The sequence below is a fragment of the Bos indicus x Bos taurus genome, chromosome 16 (genome assembly GCF_003369695.1).
Source record: "Bos indicus x Bos taurus breed Angus x Brahman F1 hybrid chromosome 16, Bos_hybrid_MaternalHap_v2.0, whole genome shotgun sequence".
Lineage (NCBI taxonomy): Eukaryota > Metazoa > Chordata > Mammalia > Artiodactyla > Bovidae > Bos > Bos indicus x Bos taurus.
In genome coordinates this window covers 36,582,352-36,594,853 of record NC_040091.1, presented here as the reverse complement: position 1 = coordinate 36,594,853, position 12,502 = coordinate 36,582,352, and the positions used below count along the sequence as shown (strand labels likewise).

Below are 12,502 nucleotides of genomic sequence, written 5' to 3'. Positions count from 1 at the left end.
GTTAGAACGCCAGTTTCCTGGGCCCTCTAGGACTTGAGCTCCACCTGCATTTCCTAATCTTCCCCCTTGCCTTTAGGACCTGAATTCTTTTCCCTGAGCATAAGCGGTATTGAGTTGCTCCCATCTGGTTGCTCTGTCCCCGACATTCCTGGCTGTTGGGCCACTATCCTGATACGATGACTGTTCCCTCAATCACGTTGTCACTGACTCTCTGGAGACCCTGTTCAACTGCTGGACCTGACACCTAATGACCAACCTCACCTTGATGGGGAGGTATGGGTCCTGGTTTTGAGTCCCAATCCTAGCTCTGTGCTTCTGCCACACCCCAGCTCATCCAAGATCTAAAATACAGTAGACTGGTGCCCTCTAAGCTCTGGCCTGGCTCATGTCTCTGTTTCATTTCTCCACTCCTCCAACCTTTATCTGACTCCGTGAAGATTGCCAGTCTTTATTTTCAAAGTTTGAGTTTAGAACCACCAACTCAATGGAATTTATTATGTACACTATTTTTTCTTTCCAAAAATTTCATGACAAAACCACATTTGACTCAAGCTAAAAAAAAAAATAATAATACACAGAGACAAAGAATTCATTAAAATTAAAATAATATAAAGCAATATTTTATCAGTTGATGACAGCATGTCTGTGAACCCACTAATTCATGAATTCACATGCCATCATGTTCCCCTACATCACCAATCAAAGAAAACATCAATGAAGACCGTTTCAATAGACAGCATTGCTTTGAAGTCCATGAAAATAGAGCATTAAATACGGTAATAAAACCAGCCCTTATCCGTTTCCTATTCTTCTTGTAATAAGTCAGTTTTTAATAAAGTTTTAGAGTAGGCTCAAGAATATGACTACCTTTTGTTGTTACCCAGAGAGGTCATCTCTTGGTAAAAATCTCATCCTCTACCTCTGCACTAGGCCCCCTCACTCCACCAACTTCCTAAATTTAATTCAGCCCCCATTGCTGAGTGCCCACCACTTGCCAGATCTGGAATGGGCTTCCACATACCTCATCAAGTCTGCCCCTCAGACCGGAAAACAGGCTTCCTTGTGCAAGTTAGTCAAATCCTTCTTAGGGGCCTTTGATTTGACAAGGTTTATGTTTACAGAAGAGGGTTCAGAAACTTTCCTAGACACAAAAGGCTGTGTTTATAACCTTGGCAGAAAAAGACTCATAGAACTGAGACCAAAGCATATCCCCCAAGTAGATTTAATGCTGTGGAATTCTCTTTGTATGCTAGGGGTCACTTAAGTCAATTTTTAAAAACAGGAACTCCTCTTGTTTCTTTTCATATCATGTAAAAACACTTGTCAGAATGCATCCAAATTAAATTGTGCTTACTAACGTTCATTCTTTTGACAAATATTTTTAGACCCCTCTACTCTGCGTTAGGCACTGTTTCCTGGGGTATAGCTGACATTATGTATTTTCTGGGAGATTATGAAAAAGCTATTTGAGGAAAAATGTTCATAAATGATTTAAACTCTATGACTTATACCAATAGATAATAAATGTTTGATAAACAGAATTGATCTGCCAGGCATGGATTCATTAATTACTCAACAATTTCATAGTTCTAAACTGAAATTAAGTATGTTACTTTGGCTATCTGAATGGTTTCACACAATCAGGATCCACAGTCCTTCAGTGAACAGCCCACCCCAAAAAAATGTGGGCCAGCATGAAAAAACCAATACTTTTCCATGAGGTGTTTCACAGGGCTTCGAGAGGTTTTTTTTTAAAAAAGCAAAACAGCTAAGCAAAATGAGCTTTATCTGACCAAGGCATTGCATTCAGATAGCCTTGGATTTAAAGAAAGAACAGTCACTTAATTTGGAATAACCCAACATGAGTGAAAGTCACTCAGTCATGTTCAACTCTTTGCGACCCCATGGACTCTACAGTCCACGGAATTCTCCAGGTCAGAATATTGGAGTGGGTAGCCGTTTCCTTCTCCAGGGGATCTTCCCAACCCAGGGATTGAACCCAGGCCTCTGGCATTGCAGGTGGATATTTTTCCAGTTGAGCCACCAGGGAAGCCCAAGAATACTGGAGTGGGTAGCCTATCCCTTCTCTAGGGGATCTTCCCTACTCAGGAATCAAGCCGGGGTGCATCGCAGGCAGATTCTTTACCAGCTGAGCTACCAGGAAATCTCCAATAACCCAATATTTGTAGATAAATAATAGTCTCATGTCAGAGAATGTCACTGAGAGAAAGACATGATCCTAAGATAAATACGTAACTTCAATAAATTTATAAAAATAGTTTTTGAGGGAAATAGTGAATTCATTTACTCATACACTTGGCATATGGTTGTTGAATACCACCTCTTGAGATCCTGCAGTGTGATTGTGGGAGACACAGAGATTTATGATTCTCAGGTTTAGGAGCTTTCCATCCAGGAGATGAGGGAAGAGTTGACATGTGATATGATAGCATGAGAGTTCAAACAAAAACACTAATGTGTTTAGAGGAGAAGACTTCAAGTTGCAGTGATCAGAAGAGGCTTTGGAAAGGCTGTTGTCTGATTGGATCCCAGAGGATGGCTGGGATTTTATTCAATGAAAATGGAAAGAAATTTAGGGTAGTTGGAGTCAAGGCCCAGAGGCAAGAGCACATGAGGTCAGTTAAGGGAATTCCCGGGGAATATCCTAGCTTGACCAGGAGGTTTTGCACTTACCTGTGCTATGAAACTGTGGTTTTCTAAAAAAAGAAGGCCTGGGGATCCAAATGGAAGGAATAGTAGTTTAGGACATAACATGATCATTGCAGGTGTAGATGTGCTGAATTTGTGGAGATAGCAGGATATCTAACCGGAAGGAGTTTCAGGCAGAAGGAAGGACAGAAATGAAACCTTGGGCTGCCCTTATACAAAGAGGATGGTGAGAGTCAGGGAGGCCACGAAGTCTCTGAAGCAAAAAGTTTAGAGAAAAGAGGATGAAATGGTGAATTCTTGAGTCTGACTGCTTAAACCCTTGACTCCTTCATTTTCAGAATTTCTCCCTATACTCCTCTTTGCAAACCCACCATCCTTTCCCCTGCCCTCTGCACTTCATGACTTGTGTTTGTTGTGAAATGTCTGCTACCTAGCAAAACACTGGAGACAGTGGTAGTGCAATTTGTTGAAAACGTGAATGAATTAATTTGGTGCAAAACAGGGTTTCCAGATCAATTTGGAGATTGTGACATTCTTGATTTGGTTCTCCAGCCATCAAGTGTCCAGAACTATCTGCCCCCGAGCAGGGAAGCCTGGACTGTCCTGACACTCATGGAGAATTCATTGTTGGCTCAATCTGCCATTTCTCCTGTAACAAGGGCTTGAAGCTGGAGGGGTCCAACCATGTTGAGTGCACAACTTCCGGGAGATGGATAGCACCCCCACCAACCTGCAAATGTAAAAGATACATGTCTTGTATCCTTGCAAGACAGCTCTTCTTCTAGAAATTTTCTCAACAAAAATAACAAATACTTACAAACACTCTTACTATGTGACAGGTACACATAATATTATTATGATTGTGAAAGTTTCACTTCTGTCATGAAGTGGGTTATCTATTGGGATACAGGAAACATAGCCTATGGATTTAAAAGACATATAAGGAGAGGCAGGATTTTTTCATATTTGTGAATAAAAGATATACTAATTTTTAAGCACAAATTTTCTTTCATAATTTTGGCCTCTTTTTCTCAAAGAGCTTTGTTGGGTCCATTGAATGGTTTCCATTTCTTCATCACCAGCTGAACACTAGGGGTGGAGTTACTGGTCAAATGTTTCAAATCAAGGAACTGAAGTGGGGAGAGGTCAGTTGTCATCTCTCTGCCACGTGGCAAGTTAATGACAGAGCCAGTGGCATCTTCCTCACCTCACATTTCATGTTGACCTTTGGCCTGAAGATAATGAACACCTCCCAATAGAGCAGCAATGGGCAAGCAATTGGTCTATGCATATTTTGCTGAATTTTCATATTTCTACACCCATTATTCTGGTTTTTTTTTTTTTTTTGGTTTTGTTTTCTTCTTATTATAAGTACATTGACATCCTCTCCCCAAATTCTTCTTCTGGCCAGGGTAATCATCTCTTCAAGGATAATTTTAGATAATTGTTTTCATCTGGTTTTCTATGGTGGTGGATGGTTTAGTTGCTAGGTTGTGTCTGACTCTTTTGTGACCTCATGGATTGTAGCCTGCCAGGTTCCTCTGTTCATGGGAATTTGCATGCAAGAATACTGGAGTGGATGCCATTTCATTCTCCAGGGGATCTTCCCACACCAGGGATGAACCCGTATCTCCTGCATTGCAGGCAGATTCTTTACCGCTGAGCCACCAGGGAAGCCCCTGGTTTTCCATACCTGATTTTAATAGTTTTCCTTAACTTCCTTAAGGAGCTATTGCTAGAACCTCCCTGATTATGAAAGGACCAGAAGACAGTTACTGTATGTCAGTCTTAACTCTGTTGTGCTCCTCTTAGTTGGGAGCTCTGTAAATTGAAACATTTTCTTTTCACAGTGGACACAGTATCAGCTCCTGCTCCAGGGGTGCAATGCCCAACCCTCATCGCTCCGAAGCAGGGAACAATGTCCTGTCAGCATCATGTGAGGAACTTTGGTTTGAATACCACTTGCCACTTTGGATGCAAAGCTGGATTCACACTCCTGGGAGATAGTGCTCTCCAGTGCAGACCTTCCAGACAATGGACGGCAGCAGCTCCCACGTGCAGAGGTGAGGCGAAACAGCAGGCAGCGCCGATGCTGTCTCCTAGCATGCTAGGCATTGTCCATGCCTGTCGAAATCCTACCCAATGCCAGTGACCACTTCAAGGGTCAGCTCCTCTATGAAACCCACAGCAATCCCAATTAGAAGTAATGAGCAACAGGCATATCATGTTTCCCCTTCCTTACATCGCAAGCTAATGCCCTGGTACTCCTAAAGGAGGAAACACATGGAAATGACAAAATGTGTTAGAGCCACAAGCATGCTGAACATGAAACCAGCTATATGAATTGTGAGTTACAAGGTACAATTCTATTAATGATGTGGCCTTGTAAACATTGCATATTTCATAACTGGAACCCAATTAAAAAGATAAATTATGAATGTTACCTCTTGAAGACCTATACCCTATGCATGAAGCAGTGTGCCTCTTCCATCATTGTATTCCCTATGAAGCACAGAACAGTGTTTTGCAAATGTCAGTATTGCCCAACAATATTTGTTAAATTCAGTCTCCTGAGTTGAGTTAAATTTGAGTTAAATTTCGTTTTCTGTACACAAATCTGGGAGAATATCCTGAAATGCCCTGAAAAACAGTTTAAAGAGAATGGTGGTCTCTACTTCTTTCAAACTTTCAGAGGTCAGGTATGCTGAACAATTGTTATCTCAAGAAACATGTGCTGACATGGCAGTTAATTGCCAGTGGTAGTAATAATAATATTTAGGACAACAATACTTTTGAGAAGCAAAATTCTGTAAATAGTATTTTTGTGGGCAAGACTGATCAATCCACTGGAAGTTTATTTACTGAATCGCCACTTTCAGCCCTCCTTAGTTCTTCGGCTATCCTTCTTTGAGTGTATATCTCAGTACATTTGATGTTGGAAGAACTTGTGGAAATATCAAAAATAGCTCATGTCCTTTCTGATCTTTTGTATTCCACCACATCTACTGGCAACCCTAGCTATGTTTCATATGAAACCATAATCTTTTATGTGCTTTCTGTATGTTCGCTTTTCCTACATTCTTTTTTCTTCTGCAGCTGTCAAATGCGCCAAGCTACCTGTTACTGAGCCAATAGTGATGAACTGCTCCAACCCTTGGGGAAATTTCAGCTATGGATCAACCTGCAGCTTCCATTGCCCAGAGGGTCAATTACTTAATGGCTCAGAAAGAACAGTATGCCAAGAGAATGGTCAGTGGTCAACGACCATGCCAACCTGTCAAGGTATGTGTCTCATACAGGTTAGGAAGTCACTTTGATATGGAAAATAATGAAATCAGTTTTTCTCCTCTGTGTGTTTCTTAACAGTGGTCTCATTTTCTATCACTGGGTTTCCCCTGAGTTTAAGAATTGTTTCACAATGAATCAAACAGAATCTCTGAATCTTATGCAGCGCAGTGGGAATCAAATTTCGTGACTCTGTGTAAACAATCACCACTACGTTTTCAAAGCTCCAATTTGTGAAATGAATCCTCTCATTTCCTTATAATCTTTGTATAGTATTGGATTGGCCAACAAGTCCAGCTGGGTTTTTCCATAAGATCTTACAGAAATACCCAAATGAACTTCTTGGCCAACCTAATATATCTTGAAGTTTCAAGATGTTTTAAACAGAAGGTTATTTAATGAAGAATCCTAATTCATTATCTCAGCAAACCTTTGTTTACCATATACCTCCCCCAAATAATACCCTATGTCTTCCTTAATCAAGCTCTGCTTGTAAGGTTTATTTCATCCCCTTCCATGTTTTTTCCCCTCTAGTGGCTTGTTGTAACTACTCTTTGTCATAAAAATGAATCTTCAATTACCTTCCCCCTCAAATTACCCAGTTTATTGTGTTTGTCCAAACTGCCATTTAATCATCTAATTCCATTTATTGAGTCTGTACCTTGACTCCTTAGAAATTATGTTTGATATTTAAGCATTAGGAAGAAAATCAAGTCCTGCTTGTGTCCCATTCTGTTGCAGTGATTTGCAACTTCCAGGCTTTTTGTGCTGGGTTGTTAGCACTGCCAGGACCTTGGAGGACTTATTTGATCTCACACCTTAGCGTTGTTGGGGCCCTTCTGGGGGAATGATGGTCTTCTGCACGAAACACTTCTTACGTCTCACACGTGTGTGTTTTTGTTTTACAGCAGGGCCACTGACCATCCAGGAAACCCTGACTTATGTTGGTGGAGCAGCAGCTGGTACAACAGGCTTAGTGACGGGTTCAATTCTCCTGGCTCTGCTAAGAAGGCGTTGCAGACAAAAAGGTAAATTGGAAACGGTATTCTCCTTATTTTCTTCTTTCATGTGATTTGGGGCAAGGCAGTGAAACCACAACTTCAGTAGTTCATGTCTGAAAACATTTGCATTAAAAGAAAATAAAGCCAAGTTAAGTGGTCCTGAGAACCAACTCCCATCAGAGTCAAATTTAGGGGGAAAAAATAAAACACAGATCCTCATATAATGGAAATCTGGACATGGGCCTGGAAATCTGAAATTTTCAAAAGTTCCTCCCCACCCCAACTCCACCTACTAAGATTTTATGAGGCCAGTGTGCATACTGACACTTGGGGGCTTCTGGTCCAGGTAACCTTGGTTATTGCCAAAACTAACTAGAAAGGAGTTATACTTCATTCATTCATTCTTTCACACAATAGCCATTTATTGGTCAACTGATTAGGTAGTGTAACCCAGAATGATGGTCCTTGATAGTAAGGAATGTATAATTCAGTAGGCGACTTCAAGTTAAATCAATGCTAATACTGAAGTGTATCAAGTGCATTAGGGCAAAAATGCTACCTGACCACTCCTGGAATACAAAATAGAGGGGTCCCACCCAGACTGATAGGGCAGAAAAGGCTCTTTTAAGTTTAACTTTGAAGAATAAGAGGGATGGATTTTGCCAAAGGAAAAAATCAAAATAGAGCTACAGCAGAGATAATAGCATGTATAGACCTAAAAGGGCAAAATACCTGGGAAAATGCTATGTTCAAGAGTTTATTGCACCTGAATTGGGGAAAAAAAAAGCTAGTGGAGGAAGTGAAAAACAAAGCAGGAAGTGTAAAAGAGCTGCTGCTTTAGTAATGACTTGGTATGAAAGCTAAGAGATGTGTATGTGCTCATGAAAACTTGTAGAGCTAATTCAGGATTGAGGCAAGAAAGTGACCCAAATGGATGAAGATTTTCTATAAGGGAAACTGTGTTTCTCGGATTGTTCATCAAAAGATAGCTGTAGCCTAGGAATAAAAAAAGAGAACCCTCTCTTAAGAGTTCAAACATCCTTTCATTGTCTGCCTGAGATGCTCAGCCTGTCCCTAAGTGGAGAAGCCTCTTCTTTTTTTTAAGTTGATGTACAATATTGTGCCAATCTATACAGCTAAGTGACTCATTTTTACACATACATACATTCTTTTTTAAATATCCTTTTCCATTATGGCTTATCCCAGGAGACTGGATACAGTTCCCCATTCTATACAGTAGGACATTGTTTATTCATTTATATGTAATAGTCGGCAGCTACCAACCCCAAATTCCCAGTTCATCCCTTATCCTCCCATCCTCCCCCTTGGCAATCACAAGTCTGTTTTCTATGTCTGTGAGTCTGTTTTGTAGATAAGTTCATTTGTGCGATATTTTAGATTTCACATTTAAGTGATATAATATGGTATTTGTCTCTTTCTGACATAAACAAGCCTCTTCAAATAAGCTAATGAGGTGCCCATCTTTCCTCATCAAACTGGGGGTATCAAAGGGGTCAGGAATGCTCAAATCCAGGGACAGAAAGTGGCTATGTTAAAAGTACTTGCCAGCACTCTCCTGGAATTGAAATTTCAACACCTATTCTTCACTGCTCAGAAGAACCCCTTGTTCCCTATTCTCATGCTCTCTCCTTTCACAAAGCCACCATTGCATTAGGCTGATTTTCCAAAGTTCCTTCATATACTCTCCTGTGAGTGAGTGAATAGGACAACAGATAAACAGTAACTCTGCTTAAAGACCAAAAATCTACAACCAGTCCCTCCACGCAACATCTGTGCCTGCTTAACCTAATCCAGAAGGCAGAGGCAAGAGCTCCTAAGACCCTGATCCCAATCTCCATCACCGTGTAAGAATCCTGTTCCTGCATCTTCCCCAAATTCTTTCTTTAGTTTTGAGATATTTCCAGTGAACCCTCTAAACTATGGAGAGGGATCAGCCACCACCCATCCTCTAATATCTATATAATAAAAAATTCATTTGTGAGGATGGAATGTTCTGATCTGTCCCACTTTGATTTTAAACTTTCTAGGATTCCAAGTTCAAATACTAGGAAAAGCCTGCATACTATGTCCCTCTCCTGCAAATTCAAAGTGCACCCTCATTATCACACCGAAAGCTCAATCATGCCCTGTAATAAATACACTTGTTCTTTTTCATTCACCTAATATTTTCTAAATTCATTCAGGCATGAGATGCTTTCCCCTTTGTATCTACCCATGGGATGATTGACAGACATGCTGCCATGTTTAAAGTGTCCACAATCAGAGTTCAGTGTCTGGATTATGACAGGAGGCCCCTGATAGTGTATATGATCAGGGAAGGAAAACACCCACTGTTATGTTTGGGTTTGTTTACGCAATTAGCTTGCCCAAGCTCAGTTGGTAAAGAATCTGCCTGCAATGCAGGAGACCCAGGTTGGATTCCTGGGTCAGGAAGATCCCTTGGAGAAAGAAACAGCAACCCACTCCAGTATTCTTGCCTGGAAAACCCCAGTCTAACAGGCTACAGTAAATGGGGTTGCAAGAGTCGGACACAACTTAATGACTAAACCACCACCAAATAATGATTAAGAGAGTATGGACAGAATGCAAATGCAGAGGGTCTCAGGTGCCAAAGAAATGGGTTTTGAGAACCGATGGTCTCAACGACACCAAGAGTAGCCAAGGGGATGAAGTCAGGGACCAGAGGTAGGAGGACAGGTTGTTAGAGAAAGAGAAGAGAAGAAAGATGAGCGGACTCTGGAGTTGCATACTACTGAATGTTTAATTTAGCCTAAAACAGGTCCCGCCTCTCAGGGAGGGATTGTTCCCAATAAGTCCCTTATAATAAGCCTGCCTGGAAATCAGTCTGCTGACTTACCTCAATAACCCTATCGCTGATGACCTTTCCCCTTCATCTCATTTTTTTTCTTTTAAACCAATTGTCTGTGTCTTCTTGCTTATTTCAGATGATGGAAAAAGCCCCTTGAACCCTCAAAGGTAAGATGGAAATGTTTTATGGTTAAGTTTTTCTAGTTTGACTTTTTAATTCACTCTATGAATTATTAATTCACTGTATGAGTATGTCAGAATGACTATACAGACACGCCTTTTATGAAACAGTCTTTGGCAATGTCCCCTAGACTAATTCTGAAGCAAAACTTACCAGTAATATGTCCCAGCAATACATAATATTTTTAAAAAATCACTAAGTGCCCTAATGATAATATAAGGGAGAAATACAAGATACAAGGGAAAGTGACATAGAAATAACACACTGGAACTGGGGCACCACACTAGCAGTGCTATGAGGTCATCATCCATCAGATACTTGTACCTTCAGGTAGAATCACGATGAAGGCAACAGTCAGAAAGGTCAGCTGGCAGGAATAGTCTATTAGTGAGTCAAACAGTATCCGAAGTGTTGTCAACACCAACCTGATTTTTTAAAATGATGAATTATTCTGGCGAAGAGTTGGAAAACCTGTTATTATCTTCTCTTAATTCAGATGGTAATTGTGTTTTAAAAGATACACACAAAAAACTTAACATTTATATGTAAAGCTGTTCAGTTCTAGGCTCAGAGATTTTTCACCTCCAGGAGTGTTGAGTAGCTTTTCTAAAGTTGTGTGGAGTGTATAAGACAATTCTTTTGTGCCTTGGGCATTTTAGGACATCCAGCATCCTTAGTCCCTGCCTAAATGTCAATAATAAGTCTTGCTCATTATGAAAAATTTTAAAAATTGCTATAGAGAGCAGTACTACCATTCTTTGAAAAGTATTGCCGTATGATCAAGTATTAAGGGTAGAATTTTAAAAGGATTTCCTCTCACCAGGAAGAGGCTACAACAGGGGTCAGAGCAGGTATTCAGTACCTAAAGTATCAACAATAACTTGGGTATGAAGCACAAAGAAAATTACCCAGAACAGTTGATTGGGATCTTGAAAATCTCTTTGATTTTTACTCTTCTTTCCCTCTAAAGTCAGAGAATTTCAGGGCTGGGTGGTATTTCATGGTCTCTGGATGAACTTTGTGAAGGACTGGGGTCAAGGACAAAGCATCATATGGCAAGTTCACCTTTGTGTTTCTGTTCTTTAGCCACCTAGGAACATACGGAGTTTTTACAAATGCTGCGTTTGACCCAAGCCCTTAAGGTAAGTTGCCTACAGATATATTTTTGAAGGAAACAGACAGTAGGAAAAAGAAGACTATAAAGCTTGCCTTTTCTTTATATAATGAGGAGTTACGCTTTAAGCATATATTAGAGTTCAAACTATGCAGGAAATTGTGTTGGCAGTGGGAGACAGGCACAGCAGAAGAGTACAATAGATGGTGAGCATATAGGAGGATTTTCATTTACTCCAGGATATAAGTGTTCTAATTAGATGTAACTTATTTCAGGATGTATGACATTCCCATTACTGGCTGCTAGATGGTACTCATACTGTAGCCTTGCTTGATCATCAGAAATCATGACAACTAGAAAAATTTTACAAACTTTATGGAGCCAGTTCCCTATGCAACCTGCTGGGAAAACAAAAATAATATGATATTATCATATAATTATCAAAAATAATATGATATTATCATATATTATAATGTTATATTATCATATAATATATATGCCATATATGATAATACCTTCTTTCTTCCAAAAAGCTCAGTGAGTGGTTAAGTTTCCTAAATAGCCTAGATGACAGAATATCTGGAATCTAGAAAAAGATTATACAAAGCCTTAGAGGGTACATATGATGAGAGCTTTCTTTGATATTTTTCAGGAAAATACAATAATTTTAATTCTCGCTGTCATTTTCAGAGACCTGTCCTTGTCTTGGTGACCTCGTCCAATCCCCACAGGATCCTATTTTTGAACATCAGCTTTCCCGAAAAGACTTGATTATAACTGTTGAGTATTTGCTGCCGTTTTCTGTAAATACTTGTGAATAAAGGACATGGAATTTCCTTTAGATTAGTTCTGCACCAGAGCAGACGGACTGGACCACAAGCCCCAATTCTCCACCCACCACCCCTTCCTGCTCCATTTCCTCTTCCTCCAACACAAGCCTCAGAAGCTGGGACTGAGTCTTTCTGCAGTGTTCTGTGGGCTTTGGCCTAGCTGTCACTTGCGGTACTAATTAGCTAGAGTCCAGAGCATCTGACTCACCAGAAGACCAGACTGGAAAAATAAAAATGCCTCTTTATTTTGGGACTGGAGGAGGTTCTCCTCTACTTTGTTGGAAGGCAGGAGGTGTCTCTGACTTGAGGGAATTTCTATAGGATTTCCTGGGTCTTCAGTGCTTGCTGTTGGTGAAGCCTTCTGGACTTCCTTGAAGCTCCAAGAGAGGCCTCTGGATGGCACCAGAGGCTGCAGAGGCCACAGAAGACTGGTGCTCCAGACAGGAAGGTACACGTCACTGTAGACCGTCCCTCCGCCGTCACTCTCCCCCAGAGGACCCAGAGACCAATCCTTGAATGTCTAGTTAAAAGGATTCCCTAAATGCCATGTTCTAGTGTTTGATATTTTGCTGAATAAAGTCTGTATCCATCA

General features: G+C 40.5%; 1 protein-coding gene across 1 annotated transcript in view; it reads left to right on the top strand.

Annotated features, from left to right (window-relative positions):
- Positions 1–12,502, top strand: part of SELP (selectin P) — a 43,509-nt gene extending 31,007 nt beyond the window's left edge. The window contains exons 9-14 of the mRNA XM_027564752.1: positions 4,521–4,733; positions 5,767–5,952; positions 6,864–6,983; positions 9,923–9,953; positions 11,053–11,108; positions 11,771–12,502. Of these exons, the coding sequence (XP_027420553.1) occupies positions 4,521–4,733; positions 5,767–5,952; positions 6,864–6,983; positions 9,923–9,953; positions 11,053–11,107 (605 nt within the window). The 3' untranslated portion in view covers position 11,108; positions 11,771–12,502. The remainder of the gene's footprint in view (positions 1–4,520; positions 4,734–5,766; positions 5,953–6,863; positions 6,984–9,922; positions 9,954–11,052; positions 11,109–11,770) is intronic.